This window comes from Canis lupus, chromosome 21 (assembly GCF_003254725.2).
Source record: "Canis lupus dingo isolate Sandy chromosome 21, ASM325472v2, whole genome shotgun sequence".
NCBI classification, from domain to species: Eukaryota; Metazoa; Chordata; class Mammalia; order Carnivora; family Canidae; genus Canis; species Canis lupus.
The window spans coordinates 25,930,295-25,954,344 of record NC_064263.1 but is presented as its reverse complement, the minus strand read 5'-3'; the positions used below and the strand labels follow the sequence as shown (position 1 = coordinate 25,954,344).

General features: G+C 44.1%; 1 protein-coding gene and 1 non-coding gene across 6 annotated transcripts in view; both read right to left on the bottom strand.

Moving 5' to 3' along the window:
* Positions 1-19,739, bottom strand: part of CLPB (caseinolytic mitochondrial matrix peptidase chaperone subunit B) — a 142,049-nt gene extending 122,310 nt beyond the window's left edge. For 2 of the 5 annotated variants that reach the window (XM_025459142.3, XM_025459140.3), the window contains exons 1-2: positions 19,226-19,739; positions 15,417-15,468 (exon numbers count right to left, since the gene is read on the bottom strand). In XM_025459142.3, the coding sequence (XP_025314927.1) occupies positions 15,417-15,468; positions 19,226-19,646 (473 nt within the window). In that variant the 5' untranslated portion in view covers positions 19,647-19,739. The remainder of the gene's footprint in view (positions 1-15,416; positions 15,469-19,225) is intronic. The other 3 variants (XM_035703750.2, XM_025459138.3, XM_025459139.3) reach the window with 3 other exon arrangements.
* A 1,035-nt stretch (positions 19,740-20,774) lies between these two features.
* LOC112667995 (U6 spliceosomal RNA) lies at positions 20,775-20,883 on the bottom strand. The gene has a single exon (XR_003141376.3). It is a non-coding gene; the product is annotated as a U6 spliceosomal RNA (small nuclear RNA).
* Positions 20,884-24,050: the final 3,167 nt, after the last annotated feature.

The window sequence follows — 24,050 nt, the reverse complement described above, 5'->3', positions numbered from 1 at the left end:
TGATCCTGGGTCTCCAGGATCATGACCTGGGCCAAAGGCAGACGCTCAACCGCTGAGCAACCGAGGCGTCCCAAGCCTTAACTATTCTTACATACTAATTACAATTCTCTTACCAGACTGCAAGTTCTTGAAAGGCATAGGTCATCATGATACATGTTTATGCTCTTCCTCTATGCCAAATGGGGCATAATGCTTATAATGGGCCTTAAGAATAAATGCCCAAAAACCAGAATAAATAAATGCCAAAGAAGATATACAAATGGCCCAGTAAGTACATGACAAGATGCTCAATGGACAGACCCTTAGCCATCAGGGAAATGCAAATCAAAACTACAGTGAGGGGAAGCCCGGGTGGCTCAGCAGTTTAGCACCGCTTTCAGCCCAGGGCGTGACCCTGGAGGCCTGGGATTGAGTCCCACGTCGGGCTCCCTACATGGAGCCTGCTTCTCCCTCTGCCTGTGTCTCTGCCTCTCTCTCTCTGTCTCTCATGAATAAATAAATAAATAAAATCTTTAAAAAAAAAAAAAAAACTACAATGAGATACCACTTCACACATACTAGAATAGCTGTAATAAAAAAGATAGATAATAACATACAGTATTAGCAAAGACTGGAGAGATCAGAACCCTCATACGTTGCTGATAAGAATGTAAAATAGTACAGCCACTTTGGAAAACAGTCTGGCAGCTCCTCAAAATTTAAACATAGAGTTACCATATGACCTAGCAGTTCTACTTCTAGGAATCTACCCAACAGATATGAAAATGTACATTCACATAAAAACCTGTAATGTTCAGAGCAAAATTATTAAAAATAGCCAAAAAGTAAAAATATGAACATCCATCACCTGATGAAATGATAAATAAAATGTGGTATATCTATACATGGAATATTATTTAGCCATAAAAAGGAGAGAAGTACTGATACATGCTCCAACATGGATGAATCTTGAAAACATAACCCTAAATAAAAGAAGCCAGTCACAGAAGACCACACTGTATGATTCCATTTAGGAAATGTCCAGATAGGCAAATTCATAGAGAGAGAAAGTAGATTAGTAGTTTCCAAGGTCTGAGGGGAGGGGACAAACAGAGTGACTGCTAATGGCACTAAGGTCTTTTTGGGGTGAGGGAATGATGAAAATGTTCCGGAATGAGATAGTAGTGATGGTCACATAATTTTATAACATACCAAAAACCACTGTACCCTTTAATAGGGTATATTTTATGGTATATAGATTATATCTCAAAAATAAAAAGAATAAAAGAACAAATGAATATTTGCTCATTCAGAGTCTGCTTATCAACTTCAGGAGGCAGACAGGGCTTCATACGTAGAGAAGCTCAACTGAGGGCTGGATGCTGCCCAGCAAAAACCTCTTGGGGGGGGGGGGGGGGAGGGAAGAGACCAAAGTGCCTTGGATCCTGTCTACCTGTGCAAAAGCTGTAACTAAGTGTCACCTGCTCTAGAATGGATCCTGCCCTGCCTGCTGGACTCTGAATCCCTGGGAATTCAGAGGCCTCCCCCAATTGTTTGTGCTTTATATCCTGTCCCTACTCACTGTCCATCTGTAAAAGCTGGTCAAACACACAGACTTCCCAGGAGGCCGGGGCGCTATCCCCCCCCAAACAAAAGGGCATTGAGATGGAAGCCTCGGCTCAGCCTCAGAGAGGATTCTGAGGCAGCCTTCCTGGACCTCCCATCCACATGAATTGAGGGCCGGGAGCCCAGCCCGCCTGCCCAGCTGCTGTGCCCTCCTGCTGGGCAGCCTCTGGAGAATAAACAGGGTTTCATTCCACCAATCAATCAACCGTCCAGACTCTCTCTGTACTGAGTGCCTTCTGCGTGCCCAGCCAGCCTTGTGTGACTAGGTATGGTAGAGGCAGGAGGAGGTGATCCACCTTGCTGTGATGGCACAGCCTAGGTGAGGAGACAGGGCTGAGAGGCAAGGAGTGAAAACTCAACGTGATACTGTATGGCAGAGACTTTAAGGCTGTGGGAATCGGACAAGAAAGTTCACCATGGGCTAGAACAAGCAGTGACCTGCAGTGAGAAAAGCAAGTACTTTGGACTCCTATAGGTCTCAGTTTAAATCACACAGCTCCACTATTTACTAGCTGTGAGGTAGTAAGCACTGAATCTGAGCTTCAAGTTTTCTCATCTGGAAAATGGATATAACACAATCTGTTCTGCAATACTAGAGCAAGAAAGGAAGATAATACACATAGAGTGTCTAGTATTCTGCCTCACATACTGTGGGTATCTAATAAAGAACAGCTATTATTACCAGTGAGGGAGCGCTTTCTGGAAAAAAAGGGCTTGAGGTGGGTGATGAAGCAAGAACTGGATCTCGACAGGACGAGGTGGAGCTGAAAGCACCGCAAAGGCTTCCAGGTAGGATGAGTAAGCTGCATATCTGGGACAGTGAGAAGCCAAGTCTAACTGGAATAGAGTTTTCAGGATGGAGGGGAAGGCCAGGCTTGGCTGGTGGGAGTGCAGGGTCGAGTGAAGGGCAGAGGGGAAGACGGATAAGGGGTCTGGATCTATCAGTTTCTCTTCAGGAACCTTGTAGACTCCCAGTAAGGCAGACAGAAGGGGTTCTCCCTCTAGCTAGAAAACACTTCCTCAACAGGAAACGGGAGCCTAGAAGAGTGCTGAGGAAACTGTGATCCCAGGAAGCCTCTATCTGCCTCGGGCCTCTTCATCTGTAAATTGAAGTGGTATGCCACTTCCAAATGGGCAACTTTGGGCAAATTTCTCAAGTAATCCACATTTCTGTTTCAATGTCTGTGAAATGGGGCTATTATTACTTGCAGAGTTATGAGGATTTAGTGATTAAAGCCTCACATAATATCTGTCTCAAAAAAGGTATTCAATAAACATCAGTCACTGTAATATTTAACAATGTTATTATTAAAGTATTATTTTATAACATTTTATAGCACATGTACTGATACATGTAAAAATCATATGCATGAAAAATTATGCCATTAAAAAGTAATATCCTGGATGGCTCAGTTGGTTAAGAGTCTGCCTTTGGCTCAGGTCATGTTCCCAGTGTCCCAGGATTGAGTCCTGGTGCAGGTCCTTACTGAGCAGAGAGCCTACTTCTCCCTCTGCTCCTTCCCCCTGCTCGTGCTCTCTTTCCCTCAAATAAATAACTAAATCTTAAAAAAAAAAAAAAAAAAATGGTTGGGGGCACCTGGGTGGCTCAGAGTTGAGTGTCTGCCTTTGGCTCAGGTTGTAGTTCCCGTGTTCTGGGATTGAGTCCCACATCAGGCTCCCCGCAAAGAGCCTATTTCTCCCTCTGCCTATGTCTCTACTTCTCTCATGTGTGAATAAATAAATTATTAAAAAAAAAAGATCCTATCAAAAGTAAATAAAATTCTTAATATATGTAAGTTCTAGAAAAAGGAGTAAAACTAAGCATAATTGCCTGTTTTTTGTTTTTTGTTTTTTTTTGTCCCACTTACTATTCATTTGCCTTGGGTTCTTTAGTATGGGAGATCTCTGAAAGCTCACAGTAAAAGCTAACAAACACATACAGGGTAACAACTGAATATTCAGAAATTCTATCCATTACCTTAACTTATTTTTCTAGTGATGGGGCAAAAACCTAGTGTAATTAACAACATTTAGTAACAAAACTTACCATGTACAGAGCATTCAGTATGCACTAAGCATCGCAAGCACTAAGTAGTTTCTCTCATTTAATTTTCTCATTTACTACTCATAACAAAAGTGTGAGGTAGGTCAATCATGATCTCACTTTGCAGAGTAAGAATCTAAGCTAGAAAAGGTTAGGCAACTTTCCCAAGGTCACAGAGCTGACCAATGGCACAGCTGGAATTCAACTCTTGTTTTCTCAGACTCATAGCTGGGAATCAAACCTTGCCTTCTCAGACTCCAAAGTCCTTATCACTGGGATTCTTGCCAATGATAAGAGAACTTCTGCCAGACCCACTGACAGAGTCCTATGGGAGAATCACTTGTTGCCTTAGGAGGGAGCCTGGACCTGGGACTCCCAACTCAGAAGGGAAGAGAGGGAAGGAACGAGGGTGTAAAAGAGCCTCAAAGTTCAAATGTGAGATTTTTTAAAGTGAGATTTCCTGCGAAAGCTTTTAAACAGGACAGGGACAGAGCAGGAACTGTGAGGCAAGAAGCTAAAGTGAAATTGGGGATTCGCCTCAAAGATACAGATGCGGTGAAAAACTGAGACACCTGCACCCCAATGTTTATAGCAGCAATGTCCACAATAGCCAAACTGTGGAAGGAGCCTCAGTGTCTGAAAGATGAATGGATAAAGAAGATGTGGTTTATGTATACAATGGAATATTCCTCAGCCATTAGAAATGACAAATACCCACCATTTGCTTCAACGTGGATAGAACTGGAGAGTATTATGCTGAGTGAAGTAAGTCAATCGGAGGACAACCATATGGTTTCATTCATTCGGGAAAATATAAGAAATAGTGAAAGGGATTACAGGAGAAAGGAGAGAAAATGTGTGAGAAAAATCAGAGAGGGTGACAGAACATGAGAGACTCCTAACTCTGGGAAACGAACAAGGGGTAGTGGAAGGGGAGGTGGGCAAGGGGATGGGGTGACTAGGTAACCGGCACTGAGGGAGGCACTTGACGGGATGAGCACTGGGTGTTATACTAGATGTTGGCAAATCAAACTCCAATAAAAAAAATATATACAAAAAAAAAAAAAAAAAAGAAGAAGAAGAAGAAGCTAAAGTGAGTATCATTAAGCCCAGTGACACACTGAGCTTGACCATTTTCAGTATACTTGGATTTCTCTCCCTCAGTTTCTAGGAAAATTCCTCAGGGGAAAAAAAATCCAACTGGTTCTAGTCAAGCTGATAGGATCTGTGCTATGGTGATGATTGAGCTGGGATTTTCAAGAAGCAGCACTGAGGGGCCACAGCAATACTGTTGGGGAGACAAAGCCTGACTGCTGCCCCTGCTGCGGGACCCTGGGGACTGCAGCTTTGTGACCTACCCTACCTCAGTGGCTGGATCAGTGCCAAAGAAGATCCTGGCACACACAAGCTGGTAACATTCAGATTGGTTCCTGATGTTTCTCAGATCAGAAAGGTTGCTGATCATGTCAACCCAACAACCCCCCCCCCACTACCACCACCAAATCAACTACTGCTGCTGTTAGAATAAAGACAAAGCTCCTTACTATGGCCTTGAACATTTATTCTGGCACCACCATCCCCACCACTACACCCTTGAGCTGCAGGCCCCTTCACACTTGTCATCCTTCCTTCTTCCACTAGGTCTTTGTAAATAAAGGTTCTTTCTGCCAGAAAAGCTCTTCTGCCCTAACTCGACCTAAGTTAACTCCTCATCAGAGTTAACTCCTCACCAAAAGAAATCCACTAGAGGCTCTAGGATTCTCTTTACCCTTCCTTGAAGCATCTGTCACAGCTATAATCTCTTTCTTTCTTTTGTAATTTTACATTTGCATGATCAACATGTTGAGCTGACTCAAAGCTCCATGAGGTGACGCCTGTATTTCTGGCTTACCGCTGATCCATCAAGGCCTAGCAAAGTGCCAGCACATAGTAGACACTTTTTTGAATGAATAAAAGAACTAATGCTCCATTTTTATTTTTTGAAAGAGAGGTCAGTTCTCTGTTTATAGATTTATTATAACTGCAAATAACTATTAACATTTGCCTAGCTCTTTATCATTTACAAAAAAACTTATGCAATATTCAATTAAGTACTTGTTAACTATCTACATGAACAGCAATGAATAAAAGCAATGGTCTGCCATCTATAAAACCCAGAGTATTGTTGGAGGGAAAGAAAACAAATAACTTATCCCAATACGGGGTGATTAAGTGCTGTCACAGAGGAGGTTTAGGGTGCTATGGAAACCTACAAGTACTGGGAGGGTAAGGGCACTTGAAGCCTTCCTGAAGACATAACACTGATGCCCCACAGGATGAGTAATTTTCCAGACAAGAGTTCACCTGCCTGGAACCTTCCCCAAGACCTGGGAGGGTGGTCTGACAAATATTAAAAAGATACTTCAAAACTAGGCCATTGAAGAAGTTAAGGGACTTAGTGAAGTTAAGGGACTGAGGCCACACAGCCAAGCAGCAGTAAGGCCAACACAAGAGGCTCCATCCCAAGGCTGGGATCCCTTTCAGTGACATCCCCTTCCCTACAAGCCACCCCCCTACCCCAACCCACCCCCCATATAGGCCTTGGCTGTTCTCTGCTTCTGTGCTTGGCCAACCACCCAACTCTGCTGGGCTTCTGTGCAGTTGACTGGCTGCTTCCACAACTCACCTACCTATGAAGTTCAGAAAAAGCTGTCAATCCAGTCCCCCCCTCCAGCCAGGAAACAAGTAAGCAAAGACCCAGTCATACATCTCTGCAGAGCTGCTTGCCTAGTGTTTCAGTGTGTGATCTGGATCTTTCCAAAGGGACTTGGTTTTCTCTGCAGGGTTGAACACTGGAAATTGTATTTCAAAGTTCTCAGTGGAACCCCCATTAACATGATTTGGAAAACTTAAGATTCAAAGAGGGAAACTCTTTGAATCTTATTAAGGGTCCCAGAGCCAGTTTGTAACTGTGTCCAAAGTGGAACCCAGATCTGCTCATTCTAAAAATCTTGTATTCTTTCTATTAACATTATACTGCCTTCCAACATCCCAGTATTCAAAAAGCCTATGGGCGTTATGCCCTAGCATTCAAAAACCAGTGTGATGATCTTATGGAGCTCTCACAACAAGCATCAATTTAGAAGCCTTGATCTTTGGTCTAAAATAAAACTTTTGTTTCAATCTACTGTACACCACAAGGACATTGGTTTACTGGTTAAAAGAACTGGATGTTTGGTTGCTCTGATGCCATCATTAATATCTTCCCATCCAGCCAAAATGATACTACAATCAATAAACAGACAGCCTCTCTGAGGACCCGAGACAGCCAAATGTATTTACCAGCCAGGGTTTTTGTTAATTAGATAAAATCCCCGGATCAATGTGCAGAACATTTACCTATGCTGTAGCTGAGCACATTCTGGACACCTTAGTCCTGGCATAGGGACATCAAGTGCCTCAAGCCCCAAGCTGGGGCATCCAGGGACAAGAACCAAACCAAGCCATCAACGTAAAACTAGAACAAATGTGTTTAACACTCAAGAAAATCTAACCCTTTCTTCTTTCCTGAACTGTAAACCAAATAAGACCTTTTTTCAAGGCATCTAGTAAACAAGTCTGAGCTGGTATGTATGAACTCCTTAATTTTCTAAAACCATGAAACTAGAAATCAAGACAAGATAACAAAACAATCTCTAAAGTGATCATTGAGATTCTTTTTTTGAGAGATAGCATGGTATATACAGTGGAAAGGGTATGAATGACACATACATTCAATTGCCTAGTAGACATCTCCACTTGAGTATCTCACTAGCATGTTAAATTTAGCATGTTTAAAACCAAATTCATAATCATTTCCCCCCAACCCAGTTCTCCTCTAGCACTTTCATCTCAGTGAATAGCATCTACACAGTGATTGGGCCAAAAAACTGAAATTCATTAACACCTTCTTCTCCCTAATCAGTGATATCCAACTCTATCCATTCCTTTAACATTCATTTATTAGTACATACAACGTATCAAGCACTGATACCCCTCTAACCACCAAGTGCTGTCTAGCTTACTTCCTCCATCTCTGCTGACATCGTAGTCCAAGTCATCACCTGCCAACATCCTCTCTTCTAGCCTATTCCAACAGCTTTCAGTCTTTTTGCACCCACCATGGCTCTCTATCAATCTATTCTCCATGCAGCTTCTGGAGAAATCTGGAGAAAGTTACAGATCTAGATCATGTCACTAGGTCTTTCTCTCATTCTCTCTCTCTCTCTCTCTCTCTCTCTCTCTCTCTCTCTCACACACTCACACACACACACACACACACAGGCTTAAAATCCTTCAGTGGATGCTCAGTGATCTTAGTAAAAATAAAAATCATCACCATGACTACAGACCCAGTGTGGTATGGTCTTTGCTTAACTCTCCAGCTGCAGTTCATGTCACCCTGCCCTTACTCTCTATAGTCCAGTCAGATTGGCCTTCTCTCACTGCATGATTTCTTCACATCTATCTGTTCTTGACTCCTCCAGGCCTTCCACCTACTGTTCCCTCCAACTGAAAGTTCTTCCAACTTTCACTTCGTCCTTCAGAGCTCACTTCAATCCCACGTACTCCAGTGCTTTCCCTTACTGATACATACTCTTTCCTCCATCCCTCCCAGATCCAAGGTTAGATTTCCAAGTGCTTTGTACTTTATTTTTTAAGCAACTGTGAAGATATAACTAACATGCCATATAATCCACCCATTAAAAGTGTACAACTCTATTGTTTTTAGTATATTCAGAGTTGTACAATCTTGACTACTAACTCCAGAACAGTTTCATCATCCCCAAAAGAAACTCTGGACTCATTAGCAGTCGTTCCCTATTCCCTCCCAACCCCAACCTCCCCAGTCCTTGCCAATAACTAACTAATCTATTTTCTGTCTCTATGGATTTGTCTACTCTGGACACTTCATATAAATTGAATTATATGATATGTAGTCTTTTGTCTGACCTCTTTCAGTTAGCATAATACCTTCAAGGTTCACTGATGTTGTAGCATATAGCACTATTCCATTCCTTTGTACTGATGAATAATATATTCTGCTCTACGGCTGTATTATTTTCATCTATCCATTCAAACATTTATGGATTTGGGGGTTGTTTTCCTCTTTGGAGTATTATGAATAACATTGCTATGAACATTCATGTTCGTGTCTTCATTTCTCTGGGTTATGTACCTAAGAGCAGACCTGCTGGGCCATAAGGTAACTCTACATTTAATATAATGAGGAAATGCCGAGTCTTATCCAAGGTAGTTTCACCATTTCACATCTCCACCAGAAATACATGAGGGTTCCAATTTCTCCACATCCTGAGAAACACTATCATCTTTCTGCTTACAGCCATCCTAATAGGTGTGAAGTGGTATCTCATTGGTTTTTTGTTGTTGTTGTTGTTGTTTTTTCATTGTGGTTTTGATTAGTATTTCCCTAATGATGAAAAATGTTAAGTGTCTTTATGTATATTCAATATCATGTGCTCATTTGAGTATCTTCTTTAGAGAGATACCAATTCAGATTCTTTGCCCATTTCTACATTATCTTTTTATTATTGAGTTAAAGAGTTCTTTACATTTTCTGAGTACAAATCTCTTGTCAGATACATAATTTGCAAATACGTTCTCCCACTATGGGAGAGTCTTTTCACTTTCTTGAAGGTGTCCTTTGAACACAAAATTTTCAATTTTTTAAAATAGAATTCATTTATTTATTTAAGAGAGAAAGCTTGAGTACAAGTGGGGGTAGGGGCAGAGGGTGAGAGAGAAAGAAGCAGACTCTCCACTGGGCATGGAGCCCAACACAGGGCTCAATCCCAGGACCCTGAGACCATGACATGAGCCAGAGGCAGACACTTAACCACCTGAGCCACCCCGGTGCCCCAAGTTTTCAATTTTAATGAAGTCCAATTTATCTATCTTTTCCTTTGGTTTCTTGTGCTTTTGATGCTCTAAGATAGTTTTGCCCAACCCAAGGTCACAAAGATTTACAATTTTAGCTTTTATATTTATGTCTATGATCCATTTTGAGTTAATTTTTGTGTATGGGTGAGGTAGGCCTCCACAGCATTTTTTTGCATGTGGATATCCAGTTGTCCCAACAACCATTTGTTGAAAAGTCAAACTGCACTTCATTCTGAAGTACAAAATTATGTCTACATAATTAGTCACTGGCTCCTAGTTAGACTGTAAGTACCAAGAGGGTAGGGACTGTGTCAATCTTGTTCACCACTGTATTTCCAGCACTAAGCCCAACAACGCCTTGCTCCTAATAAGCACTCATAAACCTTGGTCAAATGAAGTATTATTTTTGTCATTAACAAATACTCTACAACTCTGTGGGTTATAGGTATTATCTCCATGTTACCTACACTCATAGAAGTTAGGCAACCTGTGCCTTATATTTTGCTGGCTCTCAATTTTGACTCATGTACTCTACCCTCCCCTGGGGAGTTCATGAACTCCTCCAGGGCAGGAATTGCTTCTCCTTCCTCATGGTGTTGCCACCAAAGCAAATTCAGCTCAGGGCTAGGCAAAGAAGACAGGCAGGACAGATGAATGACTGAGGGACAAACGGATAATGCCCTCCATAGCCAGGTCCCTCCCTCTCTCTAGTTCCTCCTGGCCTCAAACTGTGATCAAGCAATACCAGATAATTCTCATTCATTTGGGGAATATAAAAAATAGTGAAAGGGAATAAAGGGGAAAGGAGAAAAAATGAGTGGGAAATATCAGAAAGGGAGACAGAACATGAGAGACACTTAACTCTGGGAAACGAACTAGGGGTGGTAGAAAGGGAGGTGGGCAGGGGGTGGGGTTGACTGGGTGACGGGCACTGAGGGGGGCACTTGATGGGATGACCACTGTGTGTTATTTTATATGTTGGCAAATTGAACACCAATAAAAAATAAATTTATATAAAAAAAAAACAGATAATGTATAATTCCCCCCTCCACACCACACATCCTAGGCTGTTTCTTGCTTCAGTGCTACCACTCATGCAGCCCCCTTTGCCTGGAAAGCCTTCCCCTTCTATTGTCTAAACCCTACTGATATTTGAAGCCATTTCCTCTAGGATGCTTTCGGTCTCCCAGACTCTTCAGGGGCATCTTCTGGGTTCCTGTCTCACAGCACTGATTACACAATGTTGCCACAGTATTCCCCAGTCTCCTGCATGAAGGGCAGGAATCATGTCTGGTCAGATGTCCCTGGTGCCAAGCACAGAACCCAGCATATGACAGGTGCTCAGTAAATTTTGTCACATGATCAAATGAATACTGGAAAGGGCAGGCAGTCTGAAGTTCAAGATTGATATCACCAGGGTTCCTTCATTATAGAATGTTTGGGCTGATGAACAACTGAGTTATGCACTCAGCAGAGAGGCCCAACTCCCTGCTGGGAGAAGGGAAATGGGTAGAGGTGTTGTCTTTCACTCAAGTTTGTACTGAAGGAAATGTGATCTCCACTGGGAGAACAGGAGGCCTCATTTCTCCTGGCCTTGATAGCTCCTCACATGGCTCAGCCCAAGCCTGGACAGATGTGCCTTTAGTCTGCCCTGTGCCCTAGGTTTCGGGTGAGTGGTTCCTGTATCCAGGAGCCAGGCTTGGGTATAGGCTAAGCCCAGGAGTAGGGCCACCTGCTCGTGATGCTGACAGGTGGGATAGGGGCCCCAGGACAGGGCTTCCACTCCCGAGGAGTCAGAGCTGCACACACTAACAAGGTTTAAGTGCCTTGGTGGAGGAGGGGGGAAATGGTTGCCACAGGGAAAAAGGAGAGAAGGAAGGGAAGAGGAAGGGACTCAGCCTCCCTCCGAAATAGCCAATGGAAGTATGGAAATAAGCCTCTGGACAGCCTGCTTCAAGTCTGCTGAAAAGTCAGTAAAAAAGCAACTTTCCTCAAGTTCTGTTGTGCTGGTGAATAGAGTAAGAGATGTGGGGAAATAGTTGTCCCTGCGTGGGGAGGCACACAATCCAGTAGTTTAATGTGAAGTCTAGCTCACAACCTTCTTAATATCAAGAACAGAATGTGGTGAGTGGCAGATCCTGCCCTGCTCCTCCAGCCAGGCAGGCTCACACTACATGCAGTTAGCGAACACCACATAAAGCAGGTCAACAGTGCCCCCATATCAGGGTGACCGTCCAGAGCTGTTGGCTTGATTGTCTCAAAAGGTTGTCTCTAAGGATTCCTGATTTGAGCAGCAAGGACCCTTGCTGCTTCTCCTGTTCGTGGACTGAGTGCCTCCTCAGTCCTGATAATCAGTCCTGATTCTCTCCCTAATCTCCAACTTCTCTTCTAGAAAAGGATTATTCTTCTGCCATAGGCAGACTTGGCCCTTTTCAGATGACCTTCATACCCTCCCAGAAAAGAAGGGAGATGTGGAGCAAGGGAAGAAGAAATCACAGCCAGGTGAGAAGAATCAAGGAAGGCTTCATAAGGGCTGCAGCACTGGAGCTGAGTGTGAAAGGATTTAAGCAGGGGGTAATAAGTACAGAGTACAGACGGGTAGTGTGTGTGTAGAGGACTCATATCCAGGACCTAGGAACTTCAGATTCCAGAGAATCCTTAAAGAGGAGGATGAAGCACTTCCCCTCTGAGCAGAAGAACCTCAGGCTGCTGGCCTTCACTATCCAGAGCTTTCCCAAGGCTTTAGGGCTAAGGAAGGTTAGGGGACATCAAGGCAGAGATACACAGAGGCCCACAGAGGGCAACAGGGAAAGAACGGTAGAGGACAATATTATTCACTAGATCTGAGTTTTATACCAAATGCTGATATTACAGACCATACTGATCATACACATGGTGACCTAACCAAATACAAGCTATGTTTAAGTTTTTTTTTTTTTTTTTATTTGAGAATGGGACTCTATCCTGCTATAGGCAGGTCAGCTTAGCAGAGCTAAAAGCAGGACACAAAGGAAGAACCTAAGAGCAGCATGAAGCACCTATGCAGTCTAGGACATGGAAAAGCTGAGTAAGAACCTGCTGTGGGAATTCAAAAGAATTGTTCTTCTAGCAAGGATAGGCAGGCTCCCCACCTCCACCTGTATGCCTAGCTCTGTTAGCAGAAAAAAACTGTAATTGATAGGTTACATGTCTGTTTCCTTGAGACCAAAGCCTGGGTCACCTCCCATCTCCAGCACGCAGTAAAAGCCCATTCATTCACTCATAAGCAAGAACTCTTCTGGGAGAGGAGGAAAGAAAGATGTCCTAATTCAGGCCTTCATCACCTTGAATTTGTCTTATTGAAATAGCCTCTCGGGACACCTGGGTGGCTCAGCAGTTGAGCATCTGCCTTCGGCTCAGGGTGTGATCCTGGAGTCCCAGGATCAAGTCCCACATCGGGCTCTCGGCATGGAGCCTGCTTCTCCCTCTCCCTATGTCTCTGCTTCTCTCTCTGTGTATGTCTTTCATAAATAAATAAATAGGGATCCCTGGGTGGCGCAGGGGTTTAGCGCCTGCCTTTGGCCCAGGGCGCGATCCTGGAGACCCGGGATCGAATCCCACATCGGGCTCCTGGTGCATGGAGCCTGCTTCTCCCTCTGCCTATGTCTCTGCCTCTCTGTCTCTCTCTCTGTGTGTGACTATCATAAATAAATAAAAATTAAAAAAAGAAATAAAAAATAAATAAATAAAATCTTAAAAAAAAAAAAAAAAAGAAATAGCTTCTCCCCTACTTGTTTATTCTTCACCCTTCTGAATGATCCTAATTGGGTCATTCCCCTGCTCAAAAACCTTCCATGTCTCATCACTGCTTTATAGGATAACAATTCAACACTCCTTACCATAGGCATTTTAATAAACCTTGCACATTGGCTTGTCTTAAACCATCCTCCACCTCTCCCCTTGCAGTGCTGAACATGTACCACCTCAGCAGCACCAACATGACACTGGGCCCAGCACCTCCTGCTCCCTGCCTTTGCTCAGTTTGTTCGCTACCTTTTGCCTCAGAGTCGGGGGGACGGAGGGGGACACAGGAGGTGAAAAGAGTAAGAATAAGATTGCTGTGCTGAAAGGCAGGATCTGTGCCTTGCTCATCTCTGACTCCCTTAAAAGGGGTGAAGGGAGACTCTGAGTTATCATGACCAAAAGAAATGAGACAACTGAAGGCAGGAGAAAAGAACTAGAGATACACGTGAAAGGCCCCTACAAATGCTATCCACACGCGTGAGAAGGAATGTTCTGCATCACACATACCACAAATCCAATCACTTTCTGCATTCTTTTGGCAGGTGTTTAATTGCTATCAGAAAAACACTGTATTTGAAAGAGCTAAAATAATCAACACTCAGGGGCTCAATGGAATAGGGTAAACTCAGCCTCCCCAGGGTGATGGAAAAGTAGATTCATAGCATTGCTGCTTTGCAAATATACCACCTAAACTGGGTTGCCAGAGGAAAGTAGCAGCCTGGCAGTCCTCGGCAGGAAGGCTGTCCAATCACCAACAGGTGACTTAAAGGTCAGCAAAGGCCTGAGGGGAGGGGGCACAGTCAGTTTTGCCCCCTCACTCTCTTATACTGCAGCGTAAGGAAGCGAGCCTCAGCTGTTTCTGGGGAAATGAAGATGCCACGCACAGCTGGCAGTTATGAATGGCTCTTATAACAACAAGCTGACATCTGTGCTTGGTTTTTAAGATGCATCATTGCATGTTTATTAAACTATTGCTCCATCATATTTATTTGGCTACGAAACAACTCCCAGCCCATACTTCCAAAAGTGGTTTATTAAAAACTAAGCCTTGAACATTAATACTCAAAAGCACCCTTGAGAATCAATAATAATGCTGCAGATAAAATGAAAGGGAATCAAAGCCGTAAGTCTTGGTGGGGCCTGCAGCTGACTTTCAACACTTTCTTCAATGTGCAGGCAGCTAGAGTGAGGAGGAGCACCAAGAATGTGGCAATGGGTGCGGGGTAGCCACCCAAAACATGGGACTTCCTGTCTAAAATGTGGATGTGGTAGCAAGAAGAGAGGATATCTTGTGGCCCCTCGTTTTATACAAAGGGCCAAAAAAGGTCAAGATGAGGCCCAGTGCAGGCTACTAATTTCACCAAAAATAAAACCTCTGCCCCTAACCAACAGGCCCATACTGATGCCCTATGCTGGCCTCGGTCTGAGCATCTATCCTGGACACAGACTGCCCAGCCCTGGCACCAGGCGAAGCCCCAACCTAAGTCTTGTCCCTGCCAAGAACCTCAGATCCAACCTACCAGTGGTCTAAGCGGCCCAGCTGAGCCAGGCCAGAAGAATGCAGTTAGCTCCTGAGCAGGAGTCCAGCATGTGCACCCCAACCCCTTGGGCAGATCTTTCTAGCCTCAGAAGACCTAACAGGCTTCTTTCAGCTCCCTCCTAAATCCCCAAACCTTTCCATGGGTTCCCACCTGTATTCCAAGGAGGCAACAAACAATAACACATGGCCAGTTCCACAAAGAAATAAGAACAAATGGGAAGATTCGGTAAAGAACCCACAGGATGTGGAAGGGACTCTACACCATGTCCTGCTAAGAACAAGACAGTGGAAGGATCCAGAGATGTTTGGGGTCAAGAAAAAAGGGGACACAGGGCAGACTTCCTATCTTAAAAAATCTAAAGGTTGACCTGGAGCCCAAGTGACTGTGACTATAGGGAAGTTACAGGGTTCACTTCCCAGATTACTATGAGTATTTCCTCTAAGGCAGTCACCACTGGAGGAATGGGTTCACCCAGCTCAGGCCCTCTTGTGGGAGAGAGCAAGTCCTGGAGATCCAACACTCACCTGCTGACTTCTTGGACATTGTTGGCACGAGCAGCCTCCATCAGGGCTATATCTGAAAAGAAAGGGGGCACTGGTCAGATCCCTGGCCAAGACCTACCATCAGAGCTGCATGGGGGGCCCAGGAAAACAATGGAAATGGAAGCACTTGAGAAACATGGGCTTTAGGGCACCAGGGTGGCATAGTCGGTTAAGCATCTGACTCTTGGTTTCAGCTAGGGTCATGATTTCAAGGTTCTGAGGCTGAGCCCTGCTTCAGGCTCCACACTAAGTGCAGAGTCTGCTTGGGTTTCTCTCCCCCCCACCCCCCGCCAATAAAAATACATTTAAAAAAAGAAAGAAAAGAAACATGGCTTTAACAAGAAAAATGATGCCAAGGTATATTAAGAGAAAGCTAATCATCCCCAGCCTGCATGCTATCCACTGTTAACCTGTCCTCCACATTCATTACATACCCTAATCTTGTAACTCTTATCATACAGGTGATCCAGGTAAAGTGCTAGCAACTATGTATAGCCTATGGCAAATGCTTGATAGATGAATCCCTTCACTCATTAGCTAGAAAGCTCAGACTAATACGTTTCACATGGCTGTCATTGTTATTAATCATTCCCCTACCTTGTCCCACTTTCTCCCCCAACTGATTTCTCAACCTATTTTTTTTTTTAAGATGTTATTTATTTACTCATGAGAGACACACAGAGAGAGGCAGGCTCCACGCAGGGAGCCCAAAGTGGGGCTCGATCCCAGGACTCCAGGATCATGCCCTGAGCAGAAGGCAGACAAACGCTCAACCACTGAACCACCCATGCGTCCCTCTCAACCTAGTTTTGATTCTCGTATCACAAGTCACCAACCCAACACCAAGAACAGAATGGGGTGGAACAGGCAGGGGTGTGGGCTCCTCTGAGAGTTAAGAGTCTTGACAAGGAGTCAGGAGGCCTGGCTCCAACAGCCTGCCCCTATTTCCTGCTCTGTGGCAGCACTTTTCCCTCTCAACTCCAGCTTCCAGGACTATAAGTAGACGCAGTAATTCTTGCCCTGCAAGCCTCACAGGATGCCGAGGAAATGAAATGATGGTTGAAAAATCTGCCAACTCCTCAGTGCCAAGCTCAGAAAAAGGGAGACCCAAAGCAGAGGGTGGCAATTCCTTAGGAATCACCTAGCAGAAAAGCAATGCTAAGCCCGGCCTAGCCTGAGCAGCCTACAGGCTGTTGGCACCACCTTGTGGCCACAAAGAAAAACTGCCCGGCTCAGAAAAACTCCATAGTAGAGGCAAATTTTTTTCAAATACCCATGGAGCCCTATATGCCCAGCAAGGTTCTGAGCTCCATTAGGTGAACACTGGAGACTCATACCCAGCACTGCCTCAGAGAGTTCTCAGTCCAGCCAAGAGACTCATCCAGTGAAACATGAGAGGAGGCATTGCAGTAGGGTAGAAAGAGCAGGATATGGAGACCTGAACTCCCACCCCAATTCTGCCACTTACTTGTTGTATGACCGAGCCAACTCATCTAATCTCCTGAGCCTCAGTTTCCTTATGTGAAGAGCAGGGATAATAAGATAGCCACCATGTCATGAATATGCAAACCAGATCTGTGGTTCAAAAATTAGTGTCTCCACCCCACCTGTCAGCCTAGACTCCAGGGTCAGGTCTCTCCTGTTATCTTCCCCTACGGTTCTCCAAGCACACATCCAAGGATGCTCAGCCAGCCTTCAGTTGGAAGAGGAACAAAGCTTCCTCAGAGATCACTGTATCCACTCCTCCCTCACTCTGCAGAAACGAGTGGCTTTGGCAAGGTCACTGGGGGAATGAGGAAGGAGCTGAAAACCAGGGCCTCCAGCTCCTACATGGTACAGTTTCTACCACAATGTACAAAGGGCCTGAGCTTACAACTCCAAATCAGGGTATAGCATAGGCTAGCAAAGTCTGAAGGGTTGGAAGTGATCAGGGTTTGGTCATTACCTATTTTAGTAAGTAGAAAAAGTACAAATTGGAGCTCCTAGAAACCTCTAAGGCAAGATCCTGAACACCTTCCCAAATCATCGAAACATACTAGCCTTGGGACATTCCCTGTTCATGAATTTTCCATGGCTCTCCACTGCCTACAGGAGAAATTCCAAACCCTCCAAAAACCATCCTGTCTGACATCTGGGCCCCACTCCATCTGCTCTCATCTCATTCCAAAGACCCCCTGTCCTCCAACCAGGCTGGCTACTTTGCTGGCCTCTGCACACACCACACTGACCTGTGACTCCCACATCCATGAAGCTTTTGCATGCAATACAATCCAACTCAAGACACATTTATGGAGTACCTACTAAGTTCCAGATGCTATGGTGGACAAACGATGTTGAAAGCATTAGGGGAAGGAACTTGTATCAACCTGAAAAAAAGATAAGCTGCATTTCTTGCTCTCACAGAGCTCACAATGTCACTCTCCTTTTCATCTCTTCCTTCATCTTACAGAACTCAAGTTCAAATTCCCCATCCTCCAGGGGTCTCCACCAATTTTCTAGGAATGCCTTCGTGACCCTGCTGGCCCTCAAATCCCCCAACACATTGTCAGACCACTCACCAGAACCACAGGCCTAACTGCCTGCATGGTCTCCTTAAATGACTTTGTGACACCTCCCAAAATTGGGCTCACAGAGGGTATTCAAAAAATGCTCAAAGTTATAGAATTACAGCACGCCTAAGCTAGAAGAGCCCTTAGAGTCTATTTCAACTCATTATTTTGTAGATGAGGAAACAAACAGCCTATGAGGATAGAGAAGCAAGAGTCCAAAGCCACAGTGGGAGTTAGGGGTAGAACCGGAACAGGATCTCAGAGGTCCTTACTTCCAACTCAGGACCCTTCCTTTACAGCTGGCCACACCCTGCTAAATAAACTAAGTTCAAGGTAGTCCCCACTCTTGCTCCCAAGTCTCAGAGCTTGGGACGCATGGAACCTATGAACACCATGCTTCCCAGCCTTCCCCCTTGAGGAATAGCTGAGAATCTGAGTGGCTGGACTCATACAGGCCAGAAATCTGGCTCTCTGCCTGCTTTCCCAGTCCCTCCTCAGCTCCACGCATGCAGGGGAGATGCCAAACTGGGTCTGCCACCCCCTATGGTTACTTTGGGTCTCTAAGGATCCAACTTCCTTGTATTTCTTTTCCTGCCAACAGCCTGGCTTGGCAAGATCACCTCACACCTGAGACCACGGACAACGAAACCCCTGAAGAGTCTGATGAGCAGCCCCCTGGCTGCTGAACTCCAAGACTCAAAACAACAGCACTGTAAGAGTACTGAGAAATCAATTCTTTACCGTGTAAAGGGGGGGGGGGGGGGGGCTGAAACCAGGGAGCAGCAAGGGGTGAGCGGTGGCAAAGCTGGCATTGAAACCAGGTCTCTACTTCCTTTCTTAGGCCACCTTAGGGGAAAAACGTTTCTAAACTATCTAGTACTTGCCATTAGAACACATGGCGGTTTCCTGGAGACCTCTTAAGAGAGGAATTTGGCCGGGCTGAGTATTAGAGCATAAAAGGACCATGCTCTAATTTTAGATGTCTCATCCAACGTTTCCATTGTACAGATGGACAAAGTAATGACCAAAGAAACGAGGTGACCTATGATAGGAAGTTCTACAACTCAGAGGCACTGAGCTCTCCAGTTCACCACCCTGCCCCGGTAACCAGACGATGTCTGGGTCCCTCAGGACTGAAGCTCTGCTGGTCTAAATCTATAAGCAACTCTTGCCCTCCAAAGATAAGTCAGGTCATTCCTCCCGCCTCTGTCTTCCTCGAACCCAGACTGCCCGGATAATCACCCTTGTTGGACGGGCTCTTGCTGTAACAGTGAACCACTAGCGCCGTGGCCAGGGCCCACATGCTCAGTCCGGCCCTGTTGGGGACCCCGTTCCAGCTGTCCTGTCCCGGGAGTGTTTCTTCTGGGCTAGGAAGGCGTCCCCACGTTGCGGCTTCGAGGCTCTGGGTGTCCGGGCGTCCTCCCTGGCGCCCCCAGGTGGCTGCCCCTTCTCCGGTGAGAAAGGCTGGCGATGATCCAGGGCGCCCCCAGACGGCCGTCCTCGGCCACTGCGGCTCCCCGCGGCCCGCAGTGATCACACTCTGGCCGGAGGCACTTCCATGACTCCGGAGCGATGGGGACCTAAGCAGCTGGAGAAGGAGCCGCGGCGCCGGCGCTGTTCTCCTCAATACCAGGGACCCCAGCATCCTGATAGCTGCTTCCATCACCCCCTGGTGCCGGCCCCTAGGCTGGCCGCGTCCAACATGGCTGCCGCGGCGCGTTCGAAGACGCCGCGAACGCGGTGGAATTCTGCAGTGCTTCACGGGAGTGGTAGTCCACAGCCTTAGATTTTTCCGCAGCTGGAGAACAAATAAACTACATTTCCCAGGAAGCCATGGAACTCGCGTCACAAAGACGGCCGACTTAGAGGAGCCTGGTGCATGTTGGGAAGTGGAGTTCGAGTGAGGGGGCGTGGTAAAAGGGGAAATGCCTGAGTGGAACGTGGAGATTAGAATTAATGTTCGAATCCCAGATCCTCCCGCCAAATTTAGTTAACATATGCGGCGCAGTTTCAGGGATCTTCAGCAGAAAGCCTATTATGAAACGTATGCTTCTTTTAGCCTATTCTCTTTTTAACCTGGGGCAGCTTTTCAAAAAAGTTGTCTAGGATAACCAGTATACCTGTAATAGCAATTCTCTTTATTTTCCTACACAGACTTCCTCTCAGTTAAACAGATAAGTCCTAGTCTTGCTTTCTCACTTGTGTTATTTTCAAAGGGTTTTCAGGTGGGCTGTCGCACCGCATCTCATGACACCTGCATGCGGGGAAGTTGGGTAAGGAATGTTATTCCTGTCTACCTTCAAGAGGATTGCCTGTGTCAAATGAGATCATATGTAGACCACCATTGTCCCTGGCTCTCAATAGGTCTTCAAGAAATGACAGCTAGAATTGTTTTCCCTGCTCTAGGGGTGCTTTGGATTCCCTACTGTAAACTAATCTTTAAGTTTTTATTTAAATTCCAGTTATCATACAGTGTAATGTTAGTTTCAAGTGTACAATATAGTGATTCAACACTTAATACAACACCGGTGCTCATCTCAGCAAGTGTATTCCTTAATCCCTATTACCTATTTTACCATCCCCCCCCCACCTCCCCTCTGGTGACCATCAGTTTGTTTTCTATAGTTGAGTTTCTTGAGGGTTTCCCCCCTTTGTTCATTTGTTTTGTTTCTTACGTTCCATATATGAGTGAAATCATATGGTATTTGCCTTTCTCTAACTGACTTACTTAGCTTAACATAATACTCTCTAGCTCCATCCATGTCCCAGCAAATGGCAAGATTTCATTCTTAAAAATATGGAATACTTCAGGAATTTGCATGGCATTCTTATGCAGGAGTCATGCTAATCTTCTCTGTATTGTTCCAATTTTAGTATATGTGTGGCCAAAGCAAGCACCCTATTCTAAACTTCCTTTTTTTAAAATTTTATTTAAATCCAATTAATTAGCATATAATATATTTTTGGTTTCAGAGGTAGAGGTCAGTGAGTCATCAGTCTTAAATAATACTCAGTGCTCATTACATCACATGACCTCCTTAATGTTCATCACTCAGTTACCCTGTTCCCCGCTCTTCCCTCCAGTGACCCTGTTTGTTTCCTATGATTATGAGTCTCTTATGGATTGTCTCCCTCTCTGATTTTGTCTTGTTTTATTTTTTCCTCTCTCCCACTATGATCCTCTGTTGTTTGTTAAATTCCACATATGAATGGGATCACATGATAATTGTCTTTCTTGGATTGACTTGTTTCACTTAGCATAATATCCCCTAGTTCCATCCATGTCATTGCAAATGGTAAGATTTCATTTTTTTTAATGGCTAACTAGTAGTCCATTGTATATCTATATATATACTGTATCTTCTTTATCCATTCATTTGTCAATGGACACCTGGGCTCTTTCAATAGTTTGGCTATTGTAGGTAGACATTGCTGCTATAAACAGTGGAATGCATGTGCCCCCTTAGATCACTACATTTGTATCTTTGGGATAAATATCAGTAGTGTGATTGCTGGGTCATAGGGTAGCTCTATTTTCAACTTTTTGAGGAAATTCCATACTGTTTTCCAGAATGGCTGCACCAGCTTGCGTTCCCACCAACAATTAACAAGGGTTCCTCTTTCTCCTCATCCTCGCCAACATCTGTTGTTTCCTGACTTGTTCATTTTAGCCATTCTGACTGGTGTATTTCATTGTGGTTTCGATTTGTATTTCCCTGATACCGAGTGATGTGGAGCATTAATTCGTGTGTCTATTGGCCACTTGTATGTCTTCTTTGGAGAAATGTCTGTTCATGTCTTCTGTCCATTTCTTCATTGGATTATTTATTCTTTGGGTGTTGAGTTTGATAAATTCTTTATATATTTTAGATACTAGTCCTTTATCTGATTTATCATTTGCAAATATCTTCTTCCATTCTGTAGGTTGTCTTTTGGTTTTGCCAACTGTTTCCTTTGCTGTGTAAAAGCTTTTTATCTTGATGAAGTCCCTTTAGTTCATTTTTGCCTTTGTTTCCTTTGCCTTTGGAGACATGTCTAGCAAGAAGTTGCTGTGGCTGAGGTCAAAGAGGTTGCTGCCTGTGTTCTCCTCTAGGATTTTGATGGATTCCTAACTCACATTTAGGTCTTTCATCCATTTTGAGTTTATTTTTGTGTATGGTGTGAGGAAATGGTCCAGTTTCATTCTTCTCCATGTGGCTGTCCAATTTTTCCAACAGCATTTATTGAAGAGACTGTCTTTTTTCCATCGTATATTCTTTCCTGCTTTTTCAAAGATGAGTTGACCATAGAGTTGACAGTCCATTTCTGGGTTCTCTATTTTGTTCCATTCATTTATATGTCTGTTTTTGTGCCAGAACCATACTGTCTTGATGATCACAGCTTTGTAGCACAGCTTGAAGTCCAGAATTGTGATGCCACCAGTGTTGGTTTTCTTTTTCAGCAATCCTTTGGCTATTCGAGGTCTTTTCTGGTTCCATACAAATTTTAGGATTATTTGTCCAACTCTGTGAAATAAGTTAATGGTATTTTTATAGGGATTACATTGAATGTATAGATTGCTCTAGGTATCATAGAGATTTTAACAATATTTGTTCTTCCCCTACTCTAAACTTCTTGCAGGCAGAGATGGAATTTTTCATTTCTGATCCTTTAGTAAGGAACTCAGTAAATAGCTGTTAAAAGGACAAATGACTTATTAAGGTACTCAATAGCAAAAGCATTTTGACCTTCCTATTTTAAGAGATTCCCAGGGCATCCTGTCTTATTAACCACTCTACTCACTATAGCAGCTTCACCCTCCCTGTATTCTTAGAATACTTATGCTTCCCAGTTTAGGGCTGGTCTCAGCCAGAAGGGTGATCTCTGAGCTCTCATTACCAGGTGGGTCACAAGATGATGTAAGTTTGCAGCACTCAGCCCCTCCTACTGTAGACAACTTTCCAGAACCCTTCAGTTTACTGCATAACTTGCACCACTGGGTGATCTCAAAGCACTTGCCCAATGAATCCCTCATTTGATTTTCACAAATAACATCCATGAGGAGGGGGCAAGGCAGGATTGAGTTAGAAGAAAACATAAATTAAACAAATAACTGGAGTAGGAAAGTTTTCTGGGTGTGACACAAAACTCAGAACCCATAATAGAAAAGATATATCTGACTCTACAAAAAAAAAAAAAAATTCTGGTAGTGAAATATACACAGTGAAAAAATGACTAGCTGGGAAAAAATATATTTACCCCACAGTGATGAAGGGCTAAATAATACAGAAAAGTCCTATAAAATATGCAAAAGACCTACCATACAAGAGACAAATGGACTAAAGCAATGCCTGTGCTAGCTTATACTGTGCCTTTGTGCAAAGTAAAGAACAGGCCTCCCTGAGGAGTCACAGCATGCGTGACTAGCTGAGCTATGTGCTGCTAGATTTCAGCTTAAACTTCCATGAACTGCATATCCAAGCTTAGCAGCCTCGAGCAGCCTCAAGCAAAAGACTTGACCAAAGAGCTCACAAGAAAAAATTACAACTTGTATTTAAACATATGAAAATATGCTCAACTACACACATAAGAAAGGTACAAATTGGGGATCCCTGGGTGGCTCAGCGGTTTGGCACCTGGCTTCAGCCAGGGTGTGATCCTGGAGTCCCGGGATCAAGTCCCACATGGAGCTCCCTGCGTGGAGCCTGGTTCTCCCTCTGCCTGTGTCTCTGCCTCTCCCTCTCTGTGTCTCTCATGAATAAATAAATAAAATCTTAAAAAAAAAGAAAGGTACAAATTAAGCTATATTTGATCCATAGCTTATACCATAAACAAAAATCATCTCAAAATGGATTATAGACCTAAATGTAAAATGTAAACTCTAAAATTTCCAGAAGAAAACATGAGGAAAATCTTTCTGATGTTCAGTAAGGCAAGGATTTCTTAGATACAATACCAAAAACATGATCCATTTTTTAAAAAGATAAAATTTCACTTTGTCAAAATTAAGAACTTTGGCTCCTCAAAAGCCACTGTTAAGAGAATGAACAGAGGAGCACCTGAATGGCTCAGTCAGTTGAAAGGCTGA